The sequence below is a fragment of the Mesoplodon densirostris genome, chromosome 2 (assembly GCF_025265405.1).
Source record: "Mesoplodon densirostris isolate mMesDen1 chromosome 2, mMesDen1 primary haplotype, whole genome shotgun sequence".
Classification (NCBI taxonomy): domain Eukaryota; kingdom Metazoa; phylum Chordata; class Mammalia; order Artiodactyla; family Ziphiidae; genus Mesoplodon; species Mesoplodon densirostris.
The window spans coordinates 31,699,463-31,726,449 of NC_082662.1; the positions used below are offsets into that span (position 1 = coordinate 31,699,463).

The 26,987-nt window shown below is 46.9% G+C and overlaps 2 protein-coding genes across 8 annotated transcripts in view; both read right to left on the bottom strand.

The window, feature by feature from the left end:
- The window catches only part of MTF1 (metal regulatory transcription factor 1), a 41,773-nt gene extending 37,348 nt beyond the window's left edge, over positions 1-4,425 (bottom strand). For all 5 annotated transcript variants that reach the window (XM_060089522.1, XM_060089521.1, XM_060089520.1 and 2 more), the window contains exons 1-2: positions 4,347-4,425; positions 2,104-2,562 (exon numbers count right to left, since the gene is read on the bottom strand). In XM_060089522.1, the coding sequence (XP_059945505.1) occupies positions 2,104-2,511 (408 nt within the window). In that variant the 5' untranslated portion in view covers positions 2,512-2,562; positions 4,347-4,425. The remainder of the gene's footprint in view (positions 1-2,103; positions 2,563-4,346) is intronic.
- Positions 4,426-5,771: 1,346 nt separating this feature from the next.
- INPP5B (inositol polyphosphate-5-phosphatase B) overlaps positions 5,772-26,987 on the bottom strand; it is a 44,740-nt gene continuing 23,524 nt past the window's right edge. For 2 of the 3 annotated variants that reach the window (XM_060089530.1, XM_060089532.1), the window contains exons 9-24: positions 25,714-25,881; positions 23,971-24,072; positions 23,053-23,167; positions 22,316-22,432; positions 21,462-21,649; positions 19,819-19,930; positions 18,290-18,399; positions 17,115-17,250; positions 15,207-15,317; positions 14,140-14,302; positions 12,621-12,856; positions 10,770-10,883; positions 8,929-9,013; positions 8,430-8,557; positions 7,093-7,204; positions 5,772-6,847 (exon numbers count right to left, since the gene is read on the bottom strand). In XM_060089530.1, the coding sequence (XP_059945513.1) occupies positions 6,732-6,847; positions 7,093-7,204; positions 8,430-8,557; positions 8,929-9,013; positions 10,770-10,883; positions 12,621-12,856; positions 14,140-14,302; positions 15,207-15,317; positions 17,115-17,250; positions 18,290-18,399; positions 19,819-19,930; positions 21,462-21,649; positions 22,316-22,432; positions 23,053-23,167; positions 23,971-24,072; positions 25,714-25,881 (2,113 nt within the window). In that variant the 3' untranslated portion in view covers positions 5,772-6,731. The remainder of the gene's footprint in view (positions 6,848-7,092; positions 7,205-8,429; positions 8,558-8,928; positions 9,014-10,769; positions 10,884-12,620; positions 12,857-14,139; positions 14,303-15,206; positions 15,318-17,114; positions 17,251-18,289; positions 18,400-19,818; positions 19,931-21,461; positions 21,650-22,315; positions 22,433-23,052; positions 23,168-23,970; positions 24,073-25,713; positions 25,882-26,987) is intronic. The other variant, XM_060089531.1, reaches the window with a different exon arrangement.

Below are 26,987 nucleotides of genomic sequence, written 5' to 3' on the forward strand. Positions count from 1 at the left end.
TTGTTGCTAATAGAATACAGACCATATCACAATTGTAGTACAGTGTCCAGATGAAGAGATAAAGAGTCGCACGGTATTCAGTACCAGTTGACTCACACTTGTGAGACTATGCTCAATTACAAATTTTAAGGACTTTGGAAAACTGGAACTCGTGCAATCAAAGGTGACCAGGCTGATGAGAAACTAGAGGAAAATGTTGTAAGAGGAACATTTAAGTAAATGGAGATGTCGAGCCTGAACAGGAAAAGATGTAGAGAAACCCATGATCTTCAATTACCTGAGGGGTTGTCGGGTGGGAGGAAGATTTAGCTTGCTGCTCAGAAAGGAAGCACTGGGGGCTTCCCTGGTGGCACGGTGGTTAAGAATCTGTCTGCTAATGCAGGGGACACGGGTTAGAGCCCTGGTCTGGGAGGATCCCACATGCCGCGGAGCAACTAAGCCCGTGTGCCACAACTACTGAGCCTGTGCTCTAGAGCCCGCGAGCCACAACTGCTGAGCCCGCATGCCACAACTACTGAAGCCCGTGCACCTAGAGCCCGTGCTCCGCAAAAAGAGAAGCCACTGCAATGAGAAGCCTGCGCACCACAACGAAGAGTTACCCCTGCTCGCCACAACTAGAGAAAGCCCGCGCGCAACAACGAAGACCCAATGCAGTCAAAAATAAAATAAATAAATTTTTTAAAAAAAGAAGAAAGGAAGCACTGGGACCAGCGGACAGCAGCTGCAGGAAGGCAGATTTTGGCTCCATACGAGCAAAAGCTTTCTAACAATCAGAGCTGGCCAACAAACTTTGTATTAGGCTGAACTGTGAAACACTGTGCTCTCGTCATTCTGTAAGTGTTCAAGCAGAGACCAGAGGAATTGGTGTCAGAGATGCTGCAGAGAGATCCCTGCATGAGGTGGGAGGTAAGACAAGACGGTCTCACTAGGGTTCCTTCCAGCTCTGAGGTTCTAAGGCTAGCAAAGGAAAACCAAATCCCACGAAAAAAAATATTCTCCAGTTTCAAGACCTGAATTACAGCAAAAGAGAAAAATATTCTGCTAAACAATTTACCCAATGGCTGTTTGGTAACATTTTACATTTAGTCCCTGGCATTGCAACTACCAGGGATCGGTTTTTTTCCTAGTTGACCTGCAATTAGTTCCCGGATAATGTATATCACTACCTTTAAACCACATCTTTTACTCTGCTAATTATCACCCCTAGTACAATTTGTACAATGCTTTACAGTTTTCGAAGCATTGTAATATGAGTTACCTTACGCACATTAGCTAAATATGAGCAGGAAAACTTCTTTTAGATAACCTGCTCTCATTTACTGCCTCCTGCCTGAGTTTCTTACAAAAGAAAGCTAGCCTTGGGGCTTCCCTGGTGGCGCAGTGGTTAAGAATCCGCCTGCCAATGCAGGGGACACAGGTTCGAGCCCTGGTCCGGGAAGATCCCACATGCCACGGAGCAACTAAGCCTGTGCACCACAACTGCTGAGCCTGCGCTCTAGAGCCTGCAAGCCACAACTACTGAAGCCCACGTGCCTAGAGCCCGTGTTCCACAACAAGAGAAGCCACCGCAATGAGAAGCCCGTGCACCGCAATGAAGAGTAGCCCCCGCTCGCCACAACTAGAGAAAGCAGGCGCGCAGCCCGCACGCAGCAACAAAGACCCAACTCAGCCAAAAATAAAAATAAATTAATCAATTTAAAAAAAAGAAAGCTAGCCTTTATTATCCATTAAACTTTCACTAATAAAGTATAGTCCAGCAAATACTTATCTCTCCAAAACAAGTCATTTTTACACAACTCAGAGATAAGCCAAATCCAGTTATTTCCACATCAGAGACATGGATTTATCTCAGTGAAATGTCTATTTTATTTATGATCTGGGGAAGAAATTTGCAATTTAGTTTTCCCAGATTTCAATGCGGCCATACACACCAAAAGTTCCAGAAAGCAGTCACAACAAAAAACATGAAGCATATACAGTAAGGAAAGCCACTGTAGGTCCTAATTCCAGGGGCTCCTATACTCCCTGGCTGAAACTGCTGATAAGAGTTGTGTAAGGACTTCCCCAAAGCCAAACTGGGCCCTCACCCACTGCTTTACTTACTTCTTTACGTTTCGTTTCTGGACATTCCGACTGCAGTGTGAGGGTTGCACCTTCGATATTTCTTGGCATGGGTGTGGAACCAGGGTTTATTGTTAAATGAATCTGATCTGGTGAGATAATGTGTTGCACATAACCCTGGGACATTGCTTCATGATCTATTAGATGAAAGCCCTCTTCACCCCCTACTAGAAAAGGCAAGTGTTCTCCGCACTGTCCATCGTCATCGTCGTCTTCCAAAGTGCCAGGATCCTGCTCGATAAGAACAGTTGTCCTATCATAAACAGTTCCAGATGAGGAAGGCACCAGTCCGTTCTTATCCACAAACCTGAGCATCTTGTCATCGGGGGTCAGCTCATCTTCCTCTACCTCAAAGTAGCTGATGCTGTCGTCTGGACTGTGTTCCCCCATGGTTCAGTCGTGCTCAGCCCAATTGTGAGAAATGGAAAGGTAGTGACCTGTCTGCAACAGAACAAAGCCAGAGTCAGAGCCATACCATAGGACCCAGGGACCTCCTCAGCAATCACAGGGCTCTTTTTTCCTCTTCTTTCAAGAGCAGGACAAAGTAAATGAAAAACATCTTCCTTGGGACTTTTTTTTTTTTTTTTAAGTTTAAAACCATCAAGTCATTTTGAAGGAAGAACAATATGTTTTTTAATAAATTGAAGTAATGGGAATTCCCTGGCGGTCCAGTGGTTAGGACTCCGCGCTTTCACCGTTGAGGACCCAGGTTCAATCCCTGGTCAGGGAACTAAGATCCCGAAAGCCGCTTAGCGTGGCCCAAAAACATTTTTAATAAAAATGAAAATAAAAAATGGAAGTAATAAGTAGCAGCTTATAAGACCTTCCAAATGTGCCTTACTGCCAAACACTGTGAAGTTTGGTCAAAACACTTAAGGGGAAATAGGGGCAAACTGTTTCAAAACTGAGTTGCTATAAAGCTTAAAGCAAGGAAACTCCACCTAAATATCCCCCAAATCAGACCGTGAGGCAGTAAGTCTATGCTGGAAGGAGTAGGGCTTTGGAGGCAGGGTCACCTACCCACAAATCCCGGCTTTACTACATACTACTTGGGTAACTTTCTGTGCCTCACTTTTCTCATATGTAAGGTGGAACTGGTAATTCCTGTCCTCAGGAAATTGTTATGCAGAGTAAAAGACATAATGTATGTTAAAGCACAATGTCTGACAACAGTAGAGGAATCAAGTGTGAATTTGTTCCCTCCTTCCGAGAACAGATGTTTCAGCTTCTGGGTAGTGGGGCTAATCCCTAATCAGGCATATCTAATGAAGATCACTTTATCTATTTATCTCCTAAAACAATCTGGTGTCCACTAGAAGCTATGCTTTATAGTGTGCTTTCTGCAATAAGGGAATGATGAGTCTTATTTTTGTTTCTACTGCCCCTAGCACAGTACACTGACACGAGGAGTTCAGGATATGTCAGTTAAATGAATGAAAGGCCTGCAGGTATACTCTCTTGGAAAGATAAACTCTCTTGGGAAAAATACCAAATTTGAAGTTTTCCTGTTCTGGAATAGTGATTCTTCTTCTACCTGTAAACACACAGGTTCTACAAACGCAGGTTTGGCAGACATAACAGAGAATTTAAATATTATCACTTTTAGTTTTCAGTCTGGCTTTGCACTTTATCTTTCTCTTCTGCTCCGGATTAGAAAGTGAACCTTTACTCGGTAGGGCGGCTAGACAGAGTGGTAGTTACCAGAGACAGGCCAAGGGATCTGAGCCGGGAGGAACCGGCCCGACCCCTTGCTCTTGCTTACGCAACCCGGTAGATGCACATTTCGCTGCATCTGAGAGGAGAGATAAGAGCACCGGGGGCCCCACTGGGCTGCCCCAGCACCACAGGCGGCAACGCGGAGACCAGCTATCCGGAACAAACAAGACAGGAGGTTTGAGGGTGGCAAACGAGAAATACAAACAGAGCACCCTTGAGAGGAGGCTGGGAAAAGGAACCTGTCTGGGATAGTCCCCAGTCCAGGGCTACACGGAAAAACCCGAAGTCAGGCTGGGGGGCTCCAAGCCGGGCGAAAAGGGGCAGGGTCCGGATCTCCATGGAAACAGGGGAGGGGGGCTGGATACCCATCCCCATGGAAACGGAGGAGGGGTGGGGTCCCTATGGTGACCGATCTGGGGTCCCTACTGGAAAATGCTTCAGGAGGGAGTCTAAGTCCCGCGCACCCCGGGAAGTCCCCAGCCCAGGCCGCGTCTGATTTCGCCTTTTACCTCCGCGGCTCCCGGCAACGGCGGCGGCGGCAGCAGCTTCTCCCCTCCCCAGCGGCACCATGATTGCCCCCACCTTCCCCGAACGTCAATTCCGCTTCCGCTTTCCGGAGGAAGGAGGAGATAGTGGCTCCGCCTCTCCCTGATGCTTCTGGTTGGTTTAGTCGGTGTGGGGGCTGAGATCGAGCCTCCAATTGGCGAGCGGAAGGGGGGGGCGGGGTGGGCACAGCGGAGACCTTGCGGGGCCACGAGTTCGTCCAGCGCGGGGCAGCGCCCGCCTCGTCCTCCGCCTGGGGGGAGTTGCCTGCGGGGAGTCGGGGCTTGGCTCTAGAGGCACCAGACGCAAGGAAGAGTGATCAGACCCCCGACCACTAATCCAAAGTAGCCCCAGCCCGGCTTGCGCTCCCCTCACCTTAGCAGCCACAACCGCAGCGGGAAGGACCCCAGTTAGCCGCCGAATTCGTACCCGGACCGCAAGGGGGAAGCCTGGAAGGCTGTGACATTCCGGGTTTCTCCTTGTGGCCCCAGCTTCCCCTCCTCACCTAACAAAGTTAGTATGGGCAGGAGGGACCCAGAAAGGAAGACTGGACCCAAATGGCAGAAATGGGGAGTATTCCAAGCCTGGCCAGAGGACGCCACCACCTCTTCCCCCCTTCACAGCCTCGCTTAAGACGCCCAACTCCCTTCTTCCTCATACCCCTGCCCAGGCCGTCTCTCCCGGCCTTTTCCCCTGCAGAGGGCTGTCGGCTTCCATGGAACTCGTGCCCGGGCCAGGCAACGCCACCTACTGGCCATTCTTTCTTTAACCGTTCACATTGTCATCCTACCGGCCGGTACCTAAATCACTTACACTGCCAAGGACTAGTGGTGATCCAAGAAGCGATTTTGCATGTGACTTTACTCTGCTCCTGACCTGTAAATATCTAGCTGTCAGAACCTCTTAGCAGCCGCTGCCATTTTCCCCATAAGCTACTTCTCTAGAATATTCTTAGTGGGACAACCCTCAGAAACTAGATCAGGGGTCAAGGTGTTGGGGCCATGCCTGCACTATCTCTTGCTTGAAAAAGGTAAATAGTGGCTGTTATCACCAGACTGCCAGGCAAATATCTCTCTGGCCCCTGACCAGCTGCCCCAGTGCTTCTTTTTTTTAAATTTATTTTATTTATTTATTTGGCTGCGTCGGGCCTTAGTTGTGGCGCATGGGATCTTTGTTGTGACGAGCAGGCTCTTCACTGCGGTGCGCGGGCTTCTTTCCAGTTGCGGCATGTGGGACTTTAGTTCCTCGACTAGGGATTGAACCCGCGTTCCCTGCGTTGGAAGGCAGATTCTTAACCACTGGACCACCAGGGACCACCCTGCCCCAGTGCTTAAGCCACAAATGTCCAGCTGCTGAGAGGTGCCATTTCTTAAAAGATAAAAGCAACCAACCACTGTTAAAAATACATTTATCATTAAAATATATTACACATGTAAGAGAGGGGATGCATTATATACAGTTTGGAGGATCTGTTGCCCCAGAAAATTCCACTTGTTTCACCAGAACACCAATTTCTTCAATATCTTCATTTTCAAGCCACTGCATTGCCCTCGGAGGCTGAGTGGCCAGCTCCAGAGTTGTTGAGCCATATCTGAGTGGGAAGGGGGGTAGGGTTTGCAATATGTGTACACACATGTCCTCCGACAGAGAGCTGGAAGCATCTGGGGTGGCTGTGGGCTCTTTATCCAGCAGCTTCCATTTGCATTCTTTTTTTTTTTTTTTTTTTTTTGCAGTATGCGGGCCCCTCACTACTGTGGCCTCTCCCGTTGCGGAGCACAGGCTCCAGACATGCAGGCCCAGCGGCAACGGCTCACTGGCCCAGCCACTCCGCGGCATGTGGGATCCTCCCGGGCTGGGGCATGAACCCGTGTTCCCTGCATAGGCAGGCGGACTCTCAACCACTGCGCCACCAGGGAAGCCCCCATTTGCATTCTTGCCGTCCAACTCATTCATCCTTCAGGACTCCAAAGTTTGTTCAAATACCTGATCATGGGGAGCCCGGCCCAAGCTACAGGGAAGGCACTATATGCCCTGGAGGCAGGTTGAGTGAGCACAAGAAGTACAGTCGTTTAAACATTAAAAAAAAAAAAAAAAGATCTATCTGTTAAATAACTAAATTTGAACGCTGAATGTCAGTTTTATTGTGGTGGATTTCCCCTCATGTCTTCACAACTCGCAGCAGCACGGAGTGTGACAGTCATGGTGGGGAGGGCAGTCTGGGCTCAGGAAACAGGCAGCTGCCACTCTGGCATCCCAGTGGGCTCACATGCTCTTAGGGCAGCTTTGGAGCTGAAACAGGTGGGGCTGGTAATTGGCTGCCTCAGGCAGAATAGGAGAGGAGATGGACAGGCTCAGGGTGAGTTGCAGAGGAACTGGTGAATAAATTCTTGAGCCTTCTTCTTCTCTGCCACTTCAAGCTTTTGGTGACCAGCTGGGTTTCGAAGCAGTAAGCTACCAAATATGCTAGCTGTATGAAAAACCCAGAAAACATATGATTCAGCAAAAGAAGTACCACTTATTCTCGTGTTCTTAGGAGTGGGGAGGGGTGCCCCAAAGCAGTATTTTCTGCTTTAAAATAACTATTCGAGGGCAAACTTTGCCCAGAGCTTGAGATTTTAGTTCTACTGCAGTGGACTCAGGACATTCCTCAACCACATTTCTCTTAATGAGTCAGCTTGCAGAGATGCTTTCCACACACACTTGGCGGCTTACCTAGAATATTACCATCCAAATGATTTTTTGCTGAATTTTTCAGCAGTTCTTGCAAAAACGCCATCAAGTAGATGAAGACATTTCTGTGGCACGCAGGAAGGGTAGCAATGACCTGAAAGAGGGAGAACTGGGATTTGTCTTTTCGTTCATTCAATCGTTTCTCAAGTGCCTGCTATATTCCAGGAACTGAGTACATGATCTGGGTGTGTGAGCAGTAAGACTGTACACTGAAAAACTTGATCACTTGCCACAGGTGCCAAAACAGACGCATAGATCAAGCGTTACATGAATTTAGAGGTCAAACTTCTAACTGCACGTTCTCAAAACACTTAAGAGAACCGAAAACATTTTAGTTGCGTCTTGAATATAAGAGAAGATTGCACTTGCAGAGGTAAGGACTAGGGCACTTAGGGCAAAAGAAAGTGTAGAAAAAGGCAAGGTAAGGAAAACAGTGAGATAAGAAGAGAGAACACATCATGAGAAGTCAAGTTTGGCAGGAGCACTACTGTTTGAATAGGCCCTAAGCTTGGAAGGGTTGATCAGGCTAGAATTCAATGAGTACTCTGGCTATCTGCATTTCAGAATCAGTTGGGAAGCCTGTACAAACTATATCCCAAAAGAGATTTTGAGGGACCTCCCTGGAAGTCCAGTGGTTAAGACTCCACGCTTCCACTGCAGGGGGCACGGGTTCGATCCCTGGTGAGGGAACTAAGATCTCGCATGCCAAGTGGTGCAGCCAAAAAAAAAAAAGGAAGAGAGAGATTTTGATTTTTTGATTCAGTGGAGGTGGAGGGTAAGGCTCTGGATCATGTATTGTTAGCATGTTTTTTAGATTATTCTGCTATGGCAGGTTACGTATGTGAATGACTAGACTAGATCATAAAAAGTCCCGAACATTTGTTTAAGAAGATCCTTAATTGGCAATGGAGAGCGTTTCTGACCAACAGCAGCATGACAAGAGCTTTAGAACCCCAAATCTAATGGCAGTACGCAAAACAAATCAGCAGAGGGAAAGCATGAATGCCGGGTCCTGAACCAAGGAAAGTGGAACTAGAATGGAAGAAAGACAAGTGACAGAGCAAGGGGACTGAGCGTGTGGGAGGTGAGGAGAGGGGGAGTCAGAAGTGACTCAGGTTTCTGGGTTGAGTCACTGGAATTAAGGTGATGCCATTAAAAGGAAAAGGGACATGAGGGGAAGAACAGGTTTGGGAAGGAAAGACTTGGAGTCGAGTTTCTACGACACTGAATTTGGGGGATGGTGCCCACTTTGTTCCCTCAGGCGCAATGAGACCCGGGGCTGCAACATGAACACGCTGACGCTCCACGCTTCCCCTCACCTGTTTACTTGCTGTGAGGTTGCCAGAACACTCCAAGCAGTTGTGGTAGACGCTGTAACAGATGACGGGCTCCGGCAGGCTCTCCAGGAAAAGCAGCAGGGCTTCAGCTATGGAGTGATTGCTAACAGCTTTGGGCCCATCGTTAAGGAACAGGGGATGCCGCTGCCATGGTCATGGTTAAGAAGAGCCCCAGGGGCCAGCACATGCCAGAGTGCTGCCTGCACAGCCAGGCTCTCTGCTTGGAGCTAGGATGCCAGGCTGACATCTTGAAGGGGCCAAGCTGCCTGTCAGCTTCGCCAGGCCCTCCTGAATTCCTGCTATATATTGGTTGCTTAAAGTTGTAAAGTCTTCTCTATACAAACTTTAAGCAAGAAAAACATAACAGCTGAGGACACAATATCTGACTTTGAGCCTTAAAATATCCTTTCCTTTTGCTCACCTCTCTTTCTCATATTCACACACACATACATGCGTGCGCGCATGAACATCTGAAGGATACAGAGGGTATCAATCGTTCCAGTATCCAAACAGTCCCTGATATGCTCAAATTCCAACCTCAGGCCTGGCTGCTGAAACAGATCTTCCTGAAAAAGGGAAGAAAGTCACAAAATAATTCTATTTTCAGAAAAGCAGCAATGATTTCCTGACCTAGAAATATAATCACCAGCAGGGTACAAAAGGGGGCAGCATGGTGAGGCCTTTGAATCACCCCACTAGACAATGTGATGTAGGCTGATGTGGCTAATTCATCTTGCAGGCCTTCCCAGCCACGCTCCCACAATAGGTCTTCAGCACAAGACATCTATTATAAGAGAATTCCCTGGCGGTCCAGTGGTTAGGATGCCGTATTTCCACTGCAGTGGGTGTGGGTTTGATCCCTGGTGATCCAACCGAAGCAAAAAGTTTAAAGTAGCTACGTTTCCTGCAGTGTTATGGAGGTATTGACCAGAAAAAGAAAAAACTGAAGAAAATATATCATTTATAAGATGGAGAAGGTTAACAAGGCACCTCAGTGCTTTGAGAAAACAAGATTATGGCAATAAAGGTATTTCTATGAGTCCTAGGATCCCTTATATTTGTTTGTTTTATAAAATAACTTAAGTTCCTATACCGTGAACAATAACAATATTACATGTATTACTCAAAGGTTACCCCTGAAAGGAGCTCTGTAGAGTAGGTAGACTAGCATCGTTCTTAAGAATGTGACTTTGGGCTTCCCCAGGTGGCGCGCAGTGGTTAAGAATCCGCCTGCCAATGCAGGGGACACGGGTTAGAGCCCTGGTCCGGGAAGATCACACACACGGCGGAGCAACTAAGCCCGTGCACCACAACTACTGAGCCTGCACTCTAGAGCCCACGAGCCACAACTACTGAAGCCTACGCACCTAGAGCCCGTGCTTCACAACAAGAGAAGCCACCATCATGAGAAGCCCGCACACCGCAACAAAGAGTAGCCCCTGCTCACCGCAACTAGAGAAAGCCCAAGCTCAGCAACGAAGACCCAACGCAGCCAAAAATAAATAAGTAAATAAATGAAAGAAAAAAAAAAAAGAATGTGACTTCTATAGACTCCCTGGGTTCAAATCCCAATCCTGCCCATCTGTTAGCTTTGGGACCCTGATCAAGTTACTTAACATTTCTGGGAATCTGTTTCCTCATCTGAGTACTACTGTGAGAACTAAATGAGGGAGTGCTGTAAAACACTTAGAACAGTGTTTGGGACATTGTAACGCTCAATAAATCTGAGGGGAAAAGTGGGGAGAGAGTATCCTAAGAATGTATGTTGCTCCGAAGTGGCAGAGCTGTGGTAGATGAGAGTTTCTATTTATCTCCCTGGGACCCAGATAAGTGAGTCAGTGAAACTGACCAATCTGATCTCAGAAAGCTTGCCCAACCCACTCTGGAAATCAGGCTTCCTGAGTCATGGCCCCAGGGGTTCCACTGGTCCCCTGCCTGTCTGGCTTGTCAACAAGTTAGCCGCCCCTCCCATTCCTAGAAGCTGGCAAGAGTTTCCACAAAAGAGAGCAGCCGGACATCCTGAGAAGGCTCCAGAGGGCTTTCCACCTGGGGGACCCCAGAGGACCAGGGAGGGAACATGCTGTGCTGGGAAGGCCCTGTTGTGTGAGACTGCCTCCCCTGGGAGGAATCAAGTGCTGTATGTAATAGCGGGGCCACACAGGGGTGTGGAATGTGAACCTACTGACCTTCACTCCCCGGAGTAAGAACAGCTTTCCATAGGTTTTGCAGGGGAAAAGCTTTTTATGCCCGAAGTTCTCAGGGCTGATGGTTTTTCTCAAGGCAGCATGGCCTCTGCCAGGTGTGCCTGCTTCATCCACCTACCTGCTGGATGGCATTTCGGTACAGGTAATCAACCATCATCAAGAGCTCTTTGGGGAGGTCCATGGGTCTTTCCAACTGGCTCCCATCATCTTCAGTCTGAAGTTGCATCAGAGTCTGAAAAGAAATAAAAAGCATGATCAGAAGGGCCACCAATAGAGCTTCTGCCAGGCTGGCTTCAGGAGAACGCAGGACATGGAGACGGCAAACCCATGGAAGAACGGAAGCGTTTTGATGTCCCTAAGCAAATATTCAGCAGGCAAAAATGAAATCAGGTGACATGATCAAGGTACAAAGGGTGACTTTTGAGAACTGGGAGTGGCTTACGGCAAGCAGTTTCAATCAGGTGAAATATGCATCATCTTAGAAAAATATCCTGCCTATAGCACTTCACTGTCTGAACCAGAGAAACGGTGTGGTCTGGTGAAAAAAGAACACTGACGTGGGAATACAAAAACCCAAAAGCAAGGTCCAGGTCCAGGGTTAACTCGCCAGGGACCCATGACAAATCACTCCCCTCACTGGACCTCTGTTTTCATCTATATAATGGAGAGGACAGAGTTCAAGAGTCCCTGAATTTAAAAAATGCAATGGAGGAAAAAGGAAAGCATACCTATTGCCAAAAACCTGCTCCAAATTAGCTCCCTTGTATTAGAATTGTCTCCAGAGGAGCCTTTTATTTATTTTTAAATTTTTATTGGAGTATAGTTGATTTACAATGTTGTGTTAGTTTCTGGTGTACAGCAAAGTAGTTCAGTTATACATATACACATAACCATTCTTTTTTTTTTTTTTTGGCCACACCATGCAGCCTGTGGGATCTCAGTTCCCCCACCAGGGATAGAACCTGGGCCCTCAGCAAGCAGTGAAAGTGCTGAGTCCTAACCACTGGCCCACCAGGGAATTCCCAATATGTTCATTCTTTTTCAGATTCTTTTCTCATACAGGTTACCACAGAATATTGAGCAGAGTTCCCTGTGTTATACAGTAGGTCTTTGTTCGTTATCTATCTTATATATAGTAGTGCGTGTATGTTAATCCCAAGCTCCTGATTTATCCCTCCCCGCCACATTTCCCCTTTGGTAACCATAAGTTTGTGTTCAATATCTGTAAGTCTGCATAGGAGCCTTTTAGATCTCAGAAAATTTAGTTTAGGATGATAAACCAAGTGATGATTAAAACAGAAGAAGGAATAATATCATGGGCCAGGGACATTCCATCATCTTAGTATCCATGGCTGAGTTTCTCTAATATGTTATTATGAAAGACCGAAAAACATGGCAATAACATTTTGCAGCTTTTCCCATCAAGAGGTAGAGTCTTTCCCCATCCGGAATCTGGGCTGACCTCACAACTTGTTCCAACAAATAAAACATGGCAGAAGTGGTACCATGCGAGTTTTGGAGCCTGGGCCACAAGGAGCCTTACACATTCTGCTCTCAAACTCTTGCTACCACTTAGGGAAGCCCGGGCCAACCTACTGAATGACGAGAGCCCATGTTGAGGGAGAGGCCCAGTGAGCAGCCAACACCAAGAAAGGGAAGGAGGCCTCCTTGAACCCTCTGGCCATCACAGCTGCCGTCTGACGGCAACCACACAAATGAGCCTGGGCGAGACCAGTAGAAGAGCCACACTGGAAACTCACAGTCATGAGAAGCAATAACTTGCTGCTGTTTTAAACCACTAAAAATGGCAGGGAGTCTGTTAAATAGCAATACACAACCGATAGAGTAAGCAAACTCTATGGAGGCTAAAGAATCCTCAGGTCCCTGGGAAGGTAGGCACGGGAGTATCTTGTTTGATTGGCTTGGCTGTTACACAGTTCTGGATGTTTCCTTGTGGCAGGTAACTCACCAGCTCTCTAATACTTTCTAGCGGCAGGTCCAAGATTGGCTCCTTCATGTAGCACAACGTGTGAATGGGGGATCCGAAACAGCTGGGCAGGTAGTTCCCAGACACAGACAAAAAGTAATCCTTTCCCCTGTCCAAGTGTAAAACCAGAATGTCCTCGATTTTGTCTTCACCCGAGTTGAGCTTTGTAGCTGTGGTCTTATTTACAAAAAGCTCCAATTCAATCTCAATGGCAGAATCTGAAAAAAAATGTAAACAGTAACGCTGGTTGGCAGAAGGCCAAGAGGAAAGGGGGAGAGAAGACGAGTGGGGAGAGGGTGAGGCATACAGGGTTAGGGGAGAAAATAAGAGGCATCAGCCAACCACCAAGAATTTACATGCTCGGCACTCAAAAGACACGTGAACAAGGAGTTTACGGTCCAAGGGGGAATATGAAAACAGTAAACAAGAACATGAATAGGTAACTGCTATAAAACTCGTGTTCTAAGTAGCACAGCTCAAGCTAGAAAAGACTAATACAATAAGAAGGTGTGGCTCCAACAGCTTGCCTTGATCCAGCTCAGATGAAGACACCCTATCCAGTAGAAAATACAGTACGTTATCAGACTGTGAAGTGTTCACAAGACAGGCTTAGCCCCTCTGCCTCACGGCACTACAGAGAGTGCCAAGGAGAAGTTGGGGGCAAGACGCGGGCGGTACATTCTAGAGCCAGACATAATTCTTCTGGATGACCACCCTACTACCTTTGCCCCCAAGAGCGGACAGTTGGGAGTTGATTATAGTGAGACAGAGGGTGAAAACGGCTCCTTTAACAGCAACACCTGCTTTACAGCACTCCTGTGTCTTCCCTCCCTGCGAAACTGTGGAACATCCACGTGACTGAGAATGCTTTTGAAACTGAACTCATGCTCCTTACTATTTTTTTTTTTTTTTTTTTGCTGTACGCGGGCCTCTCACTGTTGTGGCCTCTCCCGTTGCGGAGCACAGGCTCCGGACGCGCAGGCTCAGCGGCCATGGCGCACGGGCCCAGCCGCTCTGCGGCATGTGGGATCCTCCCGGACCGGGGCACGAACCCATGTCCCCTGCATCGGCAGGTGGACCCCCAACCACTGCGCCACCAGGGAAGCCCTCCTTACTATTTTATATTTTACTTATGGATGGTTCATCCACAGGGCTTTGAAAAATGTTCAAGCAGGGGGCTTCGCTGGTGGCGCAGTGGTTGAGAGTCTGCCTGCCGATGCAGGGGACATGGGTTCGTGCCCCGGTCCGGGAAGATCCCACATGCTGCGGAGCGGCGGGGCCCGTGAGCCATGGCCGCTGAGCCTGCACGTCCAGAGCCTGCGCTCCGCAACGGGAGAGGCCACAACAGTGAGAGGCCCCTGTACCGCTAAAAAAAAAAAAAAAATGTTCAAGCAGACAACAAAACACTCAGACACAAAAAGCTTATTCCAGGAGAATGAGCAAAGATAGGGTAGGGTGTTCCCCAAACCAGCAACCAGGAACCTGGGAATGGAGGCCTTACCTGGCAGGAGGAACCCTCGGCTGGGGTTGGCGCTCAGCCACTGCTTACAGTAAGACTCTTCGTCAGGCTTGTTGATGAATTCAAACTGACACGGTACTTGTCCATTCTGAATGGTAAAGGACTCTATCTGCAGCTGCATGTACTTCACATTCTGAAAACAGAACTGGGGACAAGCCCAGGACCAGTCAGACCAGTGCCCTCTCCTTGGCAACCTGCCTAGCCACCCCAAATGGGCAATCCTTGCCCTTTCTGGAAAGAAAACGAAGGACCATCTCTTTCAAATCATGTTTCTGCTTTTAAGTATTTACCTGGGAGGTCACAGCTACCATGAAAGACCAGTTGTCTGTGTTTAACTCAGAAATCCTAAACTCAAAAAACTCATGTTGTTTTATAAATAATTTCCTAACAGAATCCAAGTTTAAATCTTCTATACGCAAAGACCATATCCAAAACACCCTTCACACGTTCCACTCCCAAAATCAACGTCCTCCTTCCAAGTAGCTGGACATCTAGGGCATTAAAAATACCCTCACCGTTAAGTCCTCATTTAACTGACTTTTTGGTACAGTCAATTCTGAACGATCTATGCTATGGCACGTCTATGAAACATCTTTAGCCCTAACTTGACTTCTCCCAAAGCCCATTACCTTTCCGTACTGCCTTCCTTCCTATCAACTCATACGTACCCAAATTTTGGACTCAATTTAATCTCAAAGCAAAGAATCAGTAGGACGACAAACCCAGTGCAAGAATACACACCAGCTATACTAAGATCAAATGAAACACATTTTGGATCCTCTGTGCCTTATTTAACTCATGGATGGCCCATGTATGGGTAAAATATATGAGCCACAAAAGGTTACAGGTTTCTGGTTTAGAAGATCAGGAGGTGAACCAACAACCCCTCTCTTGTCAGCTGGCATCATCAGCCTCACTTTTTCTAGAAGCAGCCGATCAAGACTACAGTCCAGTCGTCTGACAGGTGCCTCTTGGAATTCTGAGCCCCAGCAGGTGAGATTTACGTTCTGTGAAGAGAAGAGCCTGATGCCTTAGCACGTCCTTCCTACCTCTCGCTTGGAGAGGGACACAGAAGGAATGCTGTCATTTTCCATCTTATCCAGGGAGCGAACGATCTCCTCCAGAGTCTTCCGATAAAGCTCTTCATTTACGACCCTCACCTGGAAGGGAAACAGCAGAGACTGAGTGCTTTGGCTTCTGCCCACGTCCTCTTTTTCAGTTTTGAGGACATTCACGGCCTTGGGAAATAGCAGTTGATAGCAACGCAGAAAGTGAATGCTAAATAGATTTAATTTAACGAACAAAGAACCCAATTAACAGTAGATGTAGAAGGGTGCCCCAGAGGCAAAGCTTCTGGTAAAATCAACTGCTTCCTGATTAGCAGAAAACAGATGCCGGAGTGAAAGCTTCCGTTGGCAGTTCTGCTGGGTCTTACGCCCAGGGCAGAAAGACGCCCAGTGCTCGGCTCTGCTATGCTTGTTGCTGCCGACAGGTCTGCAGTGAGAAGCTTCTCCAGGGCTTTGATTTAAAGCAGCATTTCTCAGGCTTTTTTAAAGCTGTACTCCATCAGCCAAGAAGATTTTGTCAGGCCTTCCCTTCCTTATTTTGAATTACAATTTTTGTCATTCTCCAGTAATAAAACCTTACCTATAACATTCATTAGGCTTTTTGCAAACCACCCACACCCTCGTAGATTCTGATGTGCCCCTACCCGCACCCTTGAGAATTGGTAACGTAAAGAAACACAGAAGTCACTGAAGAAGAGATACAAATGGAGAATACATAAATAAAAAGATGTTTACTGTAAATCAACTATACTTTGATAAAAAAAGAAAAAATAGATTACAGAAACAGAAAAAAAAAGATGTTCAACTTCACTAGTAATTAGGGAAGTGTAATCTAAAATAATGGAGTATCTTTCTCTTTTGGCTCACTGGGTTGGCAGAAATTTAAAAGACTGATAAAACCCAATATTAGCCAGGCTGTGGGAACACTAGCTCATCCAGAGTTGGTAGAAGTGTAAAATGGTAAGGGCTGTCAGGAGGATAATTTAGCAGACTCAGATAAATTTAGAATACATTTTTCTTTGAACCACTAATTTCACCTCTAGGAATTTCATTCTACAGAAATATTCACAACGGTACGCAAAGATACATGCGAAGGGTGATCACTATAGCAATGAATACAATAGCAACATTTTGGAAACAACTTAAACAATCAATATATATTGGGGTTGGCCAAAAAGTTTCTTCGGGTTTTTCCATAATATCCATAATATATAAAACCCGAAGGAACTTTTTTTTTTTTTTTTTTGGCGGTACATGGGCCTCTCACTGTTGTGGCCTCTCCCGTTGCGGAGCACAGGCTCCCGACGCGCAGGCTCAGCGGCCATGGCTCACGGGCCCAGCCGCTCCGCGGTATGTGGGATCTTCCTGGACCGGGGCACGAACCCGTGTCCCCTGCATCGGCAGGCAGACTCTCAACCACTGCGCCACCAGGGAAGCCCCCGAAGGAACTTTTTGGCCAACCCCAATATATTACGGTTCATCCATACTGTGAAATATTTTGCAGCCCTTAAAAATAATGAGGAGGGAGCTCTCCCTTTACTGACATGGAAAGATCTCTTAAAACATAGCCAGTGGGGAAAAAAGATGTTCTCAGAACAATATGCATGATATACCTCTTTTACAAAAAGGGAAAAACGTCCTCTATGCTATATATAGAATACTGACACACATTTGCAAAGAAAAAGGGCTGGAAAGATACAGTCCAAAGAGCAAAGGGGAACCTCCACGTATGCAGAAACATATAGTAGAAGTCTACAAAACAATTATGAATTAAACAGCTTCCTCACACTCAAGGTAGGAGGAGCAGACCAGAAAGACAAAAGTGGTCTCAGCTGTGGGAACCAATTCCCTAGAGGACGATGACCACAGAGGCACCAGCTGCCCACCTACCCCGATGTCAAACACTGAGCTGACGGGCTTGTGGTCGCTGGTCTTCAGGGCCATGTGGCTCTGGTAGCTCAGCTGAGTGATGTTCTTCCCTTTCCAGAGGACCCGGTCACACCAGGCGGGAGCACGACACTTGTCGCTGAAACGCAAAGTCCATACTGGGAGCCCTCCCAGGCACAGCAGCGCCCTCACCTGGTGAGCTCCCTGGCTCAGCTAGGGGTGACGGGGCAGTCTTCCAGTCCATGCAGCCGGAGATCTGAGAGGGCAGGGGCGATTTGGGCCCACTGAGGGGTAATGTGTATCCTGCGGGTATCACCCCAAACAACTGCGAAAGCTCGGAGCCAAAATGCCATTCAGAATGATTCTCTGCACTCTACTGTCCTATGGGGATCAGGCAAGAGTCACAGCCATCTGAGGGTGAAGGACTCTGTGGTCCTCAAAAGATGGTGGTTAAAACAGGTCGTGAATTCCTACTGCCTGGGTTCAAATCCTGCTTCTACGCTTGCCTGCTTGGGAGGCTCTTGAATTCTGGGGGTTTCAGTTCCCCGATCTATAAAATGAGGATACTAAATCATACCTACTTCAATGGGTTGCAAGTAAAGTGTATTGAACAGTGCGTAGCATCCCACAGGCACTAATAAAAATATGAACGAGGGGCCTCCCTGGTGGCGCAGTGGTTAAGAGTCCGCCTGCCGATGCAGGGGATACGGGTTCGTGCCCCGGTCTGGGAGGATCCCATATGCCGCGGAGCGGCTGGGCCCGTGAGCCATGGCCGCTGGGCCTGCGCATCCGGAGCCTGTGCTCCGCAATGGGGGAGGCCACAACAGTGAGAGGCCCGCATAGCGCAAAAAGAAAAAAAAAAAAAAAAAAAATATGAACGACCAGGTAAAGGCCAAGTACAAGCTCGGTTTGCTACAATCATCACCCTAAGCGTAGCTGGAAGGTAAAATGAGCCTCAAGGATTCTTATGAAGCAAAGGCTAAGGCAGTCAACAAGATGATGTGCAGGAAGGCAGGCTGCTTAATGAACAGATACTAAGAGAATGTTTGACCTGAGTACAAAACATGGGGAAGAAGTGACAGGAAACCTATCTTTTTCTTTAGGTCAATGAGGGCAAGTGCTTCCATAACTTTCTGAGTTTCCATCTGCTCAGCCCCCTGAAGCAACCTCTGACCTACCTGGTATCCCAATCGTCAGAGCCAGTATCATACTTGTAGGTGGGCTGGAACGTGAGCTCACCCTCGCTGAAGCCTTCGAAGACAGCCTTTGCAGCCACCTGAGCTCTCAGCTACACGAAAGGATGGATGGAAAAAAAAAATCTCAGGATAACTGCTATTTGATGCATTTTCCCCTCTAACCTGCCTTCCTACGTGATAAAAGTGCATTCCCAGAACTTTGATAACAGTAAAAAAAACCCAAAAATCTCAGGATAAAAAGGTCAAACCTTGGGATTCCCTGGTGGTGCAGTGGTTAAGAATCTGCCTGCCAATGCAGGGGACACGGGTTCGAGCCCTGGTCCGGGAAGATCCCACATGCCGCGGAGCAACTAAGCCCGTGAGCCACAACTACTGAGCCTGCGCTCTAGAGCCCACGAGCCACAACTACTGAAGCCCATGCACCTAGAGCCCATGCTCCGCAACAAGAGAAGCCACCACGATGAGAAGCCCACACACTGCAACAAAGAGTAACCCCCGCTCGCCGCAACTAGAGAAAGCCTGAACACAGCAACGAAGACCCAACGCAGCCATAAATAAATTAATTAATTTTAAAAAAAAAAAAGGCAAGAGGAGATGGTATTGAACTACCAGGGAAATGAGAATGCCGCAGTCCAGAAAACAGAGGCAAGAAACAGATAGTTACAGAACAGACTGGGTTAAGGCTGAAATGGGAATTAAAGAGAATAGTTTACTAAGGAAAAGAGTGGGAGAGGAAAATGGATCGATAAAGAGATTATTCCGTAAAGAAAGACATAACAGACTCGAGATTTTCTTTTTCCCCCTTCAACTGATCTGCACTGGGGGAAAAATAAAGGAAACAGAAAGATTTAGACTAATGACAATACGAAGAAGATTGAAAGGGAGATACAGGCTAAAAAGAAAAAGGGCTGTAACATTCTGAACAACTCTGACCACTTGAACAGTTTCGAAATCTGTTGAGAGTCAGAGAGAAACAGATTTCTCTTGTCCTGGGAAATGGCTAGTGCTTTGAGAAAGGAACGCTAACCCAAACAATGGTGGAGAAGAGCATGATACAGAACTGCTTCCTGTCCGAAGTGAAGACAGCCATTCCGAAAAAGAGTGGTCGTGCACAGTGGACAGACCTGCTGAGGGGCAGGGGCAGGGGGAGCGGGAGACCCATCCAAACCATCAGTAAATCATCTTAAAAATACCAAGTATCTTCATTATGAGACGCTTGGTTCCCTTTGGGCCCCACCTTGAATGAATGGGCACGCCTGCGAGAGAAAGAGAGCAGCTCTTGCCCCCGGGGGAGATAAGCCTCAAGGGAACAGCCAGGGGGCAGGCAACTGTGGGAGAGGGGAATGCAGATGGAAAGAAGGAAGGAAGGAAGGAAGGAATGATGGGACACCAGCTCCTCAGGGAAACCTCCCAAGATGAGCAAGAAGAGGCTGGAGTTGGGCAGCCAGGCTTTCCTGTGCCCTCCCGTGGAGGGACGGCTGCCTGAAGAGGGCCCAGGTGGCCATCGGTACCTGGTCATTCGCATACAGGGTTTGAAAGGCCTTCTCTTCAATGAGCTTTTTCACTTTTTCCACATCCAGCTCTTCTATTCTGTAGTTGAGGTCCCCCAGCCACAAGATCACACTGCGAGGACAGAGCACAAAGGTCACAGGGTTTAGGAGGGGCTTCACCGGCTCCAGCCGGTGTGCTCCTGACAGAAGGCCCCCGAGGCCCAGCCTCTGGGGAGCTGGGCGGGGAAGGGACTCGGCTACCCAGGGTCTCTTGTCCTCTCACCATCCCACTTAACACCATGTCTAGCATGCTGCTTACTCAATTATCTTGGTCCAAGTTCACTGTAAACAGTCTTGAGTTCTCCTTGACTATTTTATTCTTGTACAGCTGGAAAGATAGTCTAATAAGATCTAAAAGCAAGACAATAATTTACCTCTCTCCCAGGAAGAGGCAAAAAAGGTCAAGTATTGGGAGCCCTGTCAATCACTCAGGGACCCCAGATCAGATGACGCCATGATGCCGCCTCTTGCCTCCACCCACCCTCCAGTCCACAAGACACACTCGCAACCTTTGTTTCTGGAGCTGAGTTCCTCTGAAACAAAGCTCAACCCTTCCAGTGGAGTCTGGCTTTAATCACCACCGTATCATTGGTTGGCTGTTTCTGCAGAGTGTGCCAGGTATTTTATTACACCTGCTGCTTTGGGAAAATGATGACTGGATGCTCCCAGGTGACATCGCACATCCCATGAAGACCAATACCGCTTCATTTGAAGCCAAGAACCAGGTCATGAGAGAAGCCACGTGGCAGCATACACACACCAAAATGAATGCATCCACGAGCTAAAAGCAGACACACTGACATGCAAGCTCAACCTCACAAACTAGGATGCTTCAGGGTCAGCGGAACGCGAGACACAGTCCCTGCTGGGTTCCCTGGAGAAGGGAAGCCATCCTGGCAGCTTCCGGAACACCAATCAAGACAGGTCTACCACCACAGCAGGCGGACGAGAGGCTGGGCTCTGTGCACTCCCGGGCAGACACCACAGCCCCAGTGGCTTCTTCCTTGTCATAAAAGAAGGGGCACATGCTCCAAGTGTTACTGTAAAGTCTGAAATTCCAGTATGCCTTGAATTTAGACAGAGAGCAAGTACTGGAGATAAAGGAAATACAGAGAACAGACAAAAATCAGTGCCAGATGCTCCAAGCAGCTGCAACCACGGCTCTGTAAAGTTGAATCAAGAGGCAAAAAAGACTAAGTGAAGACAGAGAAGTGCAGCCCAATTCTCAATTACACATGCTTCTGGAGAGAACAGGCAGACATACTGCTAACCTGAAACATACTGCTAAACCTGAGCTTGAGATGCTCGCTCTGGGGTGGCTTTCCTCATGACACTGCATCCAGGCGGACCCATGTTAAAAATAAATATTACACATTTTCCAGGAACAGATGGTGTCTGGGAAAGATTCTAGAGGTCTGCCAGATGGCAGGTTGGGAAACGAAAAATTTCCAAGAGAAAGGAATCCCTGTGTAACTGAGAGTTGGCTGGAGCTCCCACTCGGGCAGTGGGAAGCCTCCCCCGGCCCCCTGCCTAATGAAACAGAGAGCCCGCAACTTGGCCCGTGGGGCCCGGTGCACCTTGTCGGGGTGGAAGGCCAGACTCACTCGTGCTTGCTGATGGTGAGAGGCGGGAGGCTTGGGTCAACCTGATGGAACTGCATTCGAGAACAAATGTCTTTGTAGTCTTGGTTCCTCCTCTCATACTCCTCCGTGTGGGCTGCCAGGTGGGAATTGACAACGCAGATGCTGGTGTTGTGAAACTGGAACCGGATTGCCACACCTCCTTTGTTACCCTGTGAAAGGGAGTCCAAAAAAAGACCAGTAGTCGTTTAAACCCGAGAGGTTGCAAAATGTTTTCTCTTAATTAGTCTGCATCTTAATCCTGGGAGGTAAGTAAAGCAGTGTTACGGTCCACATTTTACAGGTAGGAAAACACATCCAAGAAGGTAGAATGACTAGCTGGCCAGTGGCAAAGGTGAGTCCACTTTTCAGTAAATCACAGGCAAACCACATGCTCTCCCTTCCCCATGGGAAGCTAAGCTCTCGCAGTAGAACCTAAAAGCAGGATTTAACAGCTTCTAGAAGAAGAGAAAATTGCAAACCTATTATTAGCATTCTTTCTTTCTTTTTTCTTTCTAAGCATTCTTTCTTTTCCTTGGTGACCCAGCATAGTTTCTGCAACATACGTCATGCATTAAATTGGAGGACCCATTGGAGGCTCTGGTGTGAAATGAACACGAGGATTGGGCTAGTTGGGCCAATCAGCCGGCAAGTCACTAAAATACGATTTCTGAACGGTCTGCTCCATGTAGCCCTGCTCGATCACGAGGGTACAGTTCACCTCGTAACGCCAGCACCCTCAAACTGGGACATGTGCAGTCACAGTATCATGAGAAGTGGGGTCCAAATCTTAGGGACCAAGGCCCTCCACGTGCCAGACATACCAACCAGGAACTCACCATCCTCCCCATGACTCCTGTCCCCACCGTCTCAGCTTCCACTTCTGAGATGTACGCTGCATGCTCTTGTTTGACAAATAACAGCAGCATAATCCCAACCAGTCGGATGAGCTTTACCTGGAAGAGAGACAAGCATTCAAGTCATGGCATTAACTAGGACTCAAAAGGAAAAGTAGTCCGGAAGCTGGCTGAGAGTATTACTGTATCTCCTCCTCCACACCAGGACTCAGGGTCAACACTCGAGTGACTCCGTGATAACCTCAACAGCCTACAAGTGCCAAGATCTGCCTCTTTCACACCCAGAGACGCCTCTTCCAGAGGGCCTGGAACTGAAAATCTCAGTATCATTAGGGCTGGCTTTTTTTTTTTTTTTAATTTTTTCCCTGTGTCTTATTTCTTTATTTCTTAGTTCCATGCCGAGCTTTTTATTTTATTTTATTTTGCGGTATGCGGGCCTCTCACTGTTGTGGCCTCTCCCATTGCGGAGCGCACGCTCCAGACGTGCAGGCTCAGCGGCCATGGCTCACGGGCCCAGCCGCTCCGCGGCATGTGGGATCTTCCCAGACCGGGGCATGAACCGGTGTCCCCTGCATCGGCAGGCGGACTCTCAACCACTGCACCACCAGGGAAGCCCCTAGGGCTGGCTTTTGATGAAAGTCGCATAAGAAGTGAAAAGTTATCTTAGCATTTCCCTGCATAGCCACAAAAAATTAGAAGATCCCCGACTCCTCTCTTACCTTTGCATATTTGGCATCTGGATGAAGACCCTCTGATACAGCTTTAAACCACTCTTCCTCCTTTGGGGTATCATGGAAGAAAAAGGCTTCTTTACTCAAATCAAGCTCCTGGAACCTATTAGGAGAAGCAACCAGTCAGAGAGTAGAGAAGGGTAACATGCGAGATGGCACGTTCGCAGGTTGGTTTGGGTGTGTAAGGCCTAGCTTTCTAGCTGAACTGCAGGACCCTCAAGAGGGAAGAAAAATAAACACTTAGCGACAAGGGACTAAGTTCCTTAGTCAAGGAACTTACCAGGCGCTTTCACAAGTAGCAGCCCATTTCTTCTTCATAATGAACCCAAAGTAGTTAGAAGAGTCTCCATTTTATATCCGAGATCACTAGCTCGCCCAAGCACCAAGTGGCAAATGGGTTCAAACCTAGGTCTACATAAATTCCAAATTCTAGGCCCTTTCCACTCCTGTACAGGCTTCTTTGCTGTCCCCTCCCCACCAACAATACCCAGTGCAGTGGTGACAAGATAGTAGGTGTGAAAAAAAAAAAAGACTGATGGATGGGGCCTTTTTTTTCTTTTAAGCTAACCTTCCTTCCCTGGCAAAAGATATTTTTTCTTTGTGACCAACAAAGTGTTGAATGTCTAAGTAATTAAATTCAGTTCAAGGTGCACCGATCTTAACAGAGAACTGCACTCAAAATTAAATATTAGCATTCAAATGCCAAGCACATCACTTGAATAGTGCCAGAAATTTGTTTACTGTGAGGAAGCACGCTAACGGGGGAACAGCTGTTATTAAGCATATGCTCATTTTTCAATCCCTTCACCTGCTGTGAATTCCCCGTTATAGATCCATGCCCCCACCCCTTCAACCACAGCTACACGTTCTGGAAAACGCAGAGGCAACTAGAAGAGAAGCACTCACCCCACACAGTATACAACTGGGGCCTGGATACCACGGCTGAGCCAGGGCCAGAGGGACTCCTGAGGGGACTGTCCATTCACATTGTATGTTCCCACAAAAAACCTGTTGCCAAAGACAATCAATCAGTCACTTGGGAGGACTATGGACATGACGGGGGAAAGCACTGGATGCTGATTCTGCTCGGTTTCAGTCTCTCTGGACTGGAATTTGAAGCCTTAAGAAATGTCACATCTATCCTAGACCAGTGCAAATGGCACCAAGGGGTGACGTGCAGTCTGCCGTGATGTTTGTTGCTTTTGTGATAACTTCAAACAGTAGAGGCCCACTCCGAACATTCCTACTTAGCTTTAACAGCCATTAGAGAGCCATAATCCATGAAATGACTGTTTACTGTGTGCACCAGTGAAATGAAAAAAAGAAAAGTACCCTGGTAACTACTTTCCGAAAGAAAGCAACTCCAGTGTTCAGACAATTCACTGTTTATACTCCTAGAAGCAACGTTACTTTGTGTTATAGTCCCAATGCAATGATCTAAAAAGATCTGGCAGTCATAAAAAGGAACAAAATTGGGTCATTTGTAGAGACGTGGATGGATCTAGAGACTGTCATAGAGAGTGAAGTAAGTCAGAAAGAGAAAAACAAATATCGTATACTAACGCATATACGTGGAACCTAGAAGAATAGTACAGATGAACCAGTTTGCAGGGCAGAAATAGAGACACAGACGTAGAGAACAAACGTATGGACACCAAGGGGGGAAAGTGGGGGTGGTGGGATGAATAGGGAGAGTGGGATTGACATATATACACTAATATGTATAAAATAGATAACCAATAAGAACCTGCTGTATAAGAAAATAAATAAAATAAAATCCAAAAATTCAAAACTAAATAAATAATAAGTAAATAAATAATAAAAAGATCTGGCAGAATCCTGCATGCTTTATTCATGTAACTTTCGCTCACCTTGCCTAAAAAGATTACCAAACACTAACTTCCTCTGACTAATTTCAATTCAAATGACTTTCTTCAAAGGCCCCAAATGACCAAGGGATACACAGAGAAATAAGCAAAAATCAGGATCTCTCTCCTTCTCCTGCACACATGTATCTCTTTAAATATTTCCACAACCATTTGCAAGTTGTGTCACTCCCACTACACCACACCTCCCACAGTGCCTGGCCAGAAAAGGCACAGAATAAATGTCTGCTGAGGAAGAGTGAAAGGAATCACTCATTTAGAAAACGATGGGAGGGACTTCCCTAGTGGCGCAGTGGTTAAGAATCCGCCTGCCAATGCAGGGGACACAGGTTCAATCCTTGGTCTGGGGAGATCCCACATGCCGTGGAGCAACTAAGCCTGTGAGCCACAACTACTGAGCCTGTGCTCTAGAGCACACGAGCCACAACTACCAAGCCTGCGCGCGCTGCAGCTACTGAGCCCATGTGCCGAAACTACCAAAGCCCGCGCGGCTAGAGCCCGTGCTCCACAACAAGAGAAGCCACCGCAATGAGAAGCATGCGCACCACAATGAAGAGTAGCCCCCGCTCACCGCAACTAGAGAAAGCCTGCGCGCAGCAATGAAGACCCAATGCAGCTAAAAAAAGAAAAAGAAAAAAGAAAATGATGGGAGGGATTCTGTACAGGATTTGCTTTCAAATCCAGGTTATGGGAGAAGTGCTTAAATTTCAGAGAGGTGAATGATCATTTTGCTGTGGAAACAGTCTAAGACCCAGTGAGCTACCTGAAGTTCTGGATATAGGTATAATCCGCTTCTTTCTGCATTAGATGTAATTTCACGATTGTATCTCGCAGCCCAAACTTCTGCATGGATAAAATATGAGCCTTGTCTGATACTGTGATAGTGGAGGAGCGAACCATGTCAGTTATTTCAGATTTGGACTTATTCTGTCTAGAAAAACAAACAAACAAAATTTTATTAAAAGAAGTTTTTATCATATTTTGATGAGTCCTCCTTGACAAAGTACGTGAATATAAAGCTAGAAGTTTCCACACATCAGCATCTGAATTTCAGAAGACTTATTTGCTAAAACAACACTATTTCTATGTAGAACAAAGTAAACTTATATGTTGTTGATTGTATAGTACATTGGTCCAGAGATAATAAGTTTGTAGAATCTCAGACCAGAAGGAGACCTGGAAGATAATCTAATCTGATCCCTTCATTTTTCAAATGAGAAAAAGGAGACCCAGCATCGTCAATGGTTCATGAGGCTGGATGGCAGCAGAGTGTGAATCAGAACTCGGTTTAGACAGTGCTCTTTCTGGACCCTGGGCCTCACGTAACAAGACTATAGAACTATCTAGATCTTTCGACTTGATAATTCCCCTGAATCTCTATTCCACAGGAATACCTGAAATAAAAAGAAAAGCAATGAAAATTTATTTTTTATTATTATTTGTGTAGTTTTCATAGTCATACTAAAAATTACTCAAATGCCAACATTTAAAGTTAAGCAAAATTTGGCATATGTACATAACAGAATCCTAATAAATGCTCAGAAAACTTTTGTTGAAGATTACTTAATGAATTAAGATACATAAAACACTTGAAACAATTTCTGACATTGAATAAATGCCACTAAAGTGCTTAATTTTTAGATTGTTATGTACATACTAATTAAAACTATGTAAAATGCATCTATGTATATCAGGAAGGCTCAAAAATGAACTGAGAATGATAGATTTAGCTACATTTAAAGTCCAGGGATTGTTCATTACTGTTTAAGTGTGTAATTTAAATATTGACACAAATAAGTTTTTAATCTTTACCAGATGATTCCAGCTATGACCAGTAGGGGGCACTGGAGCACACACTAAATATAACAGCATCAGAAAAAAGAAAGGAGTAAATAAAAACGGGGAAAAAGAAGTATCTTCAGAGTCAGGAAACTCCTAAAAGAATGGGAGGGAGAGGGCTTTCCTGGTGGCGCAGTGGTTGAAAGTCCACCTGCCGATGCAGGGGACACGGGTTCGTGCCCGGGTCCGGGAGGATCC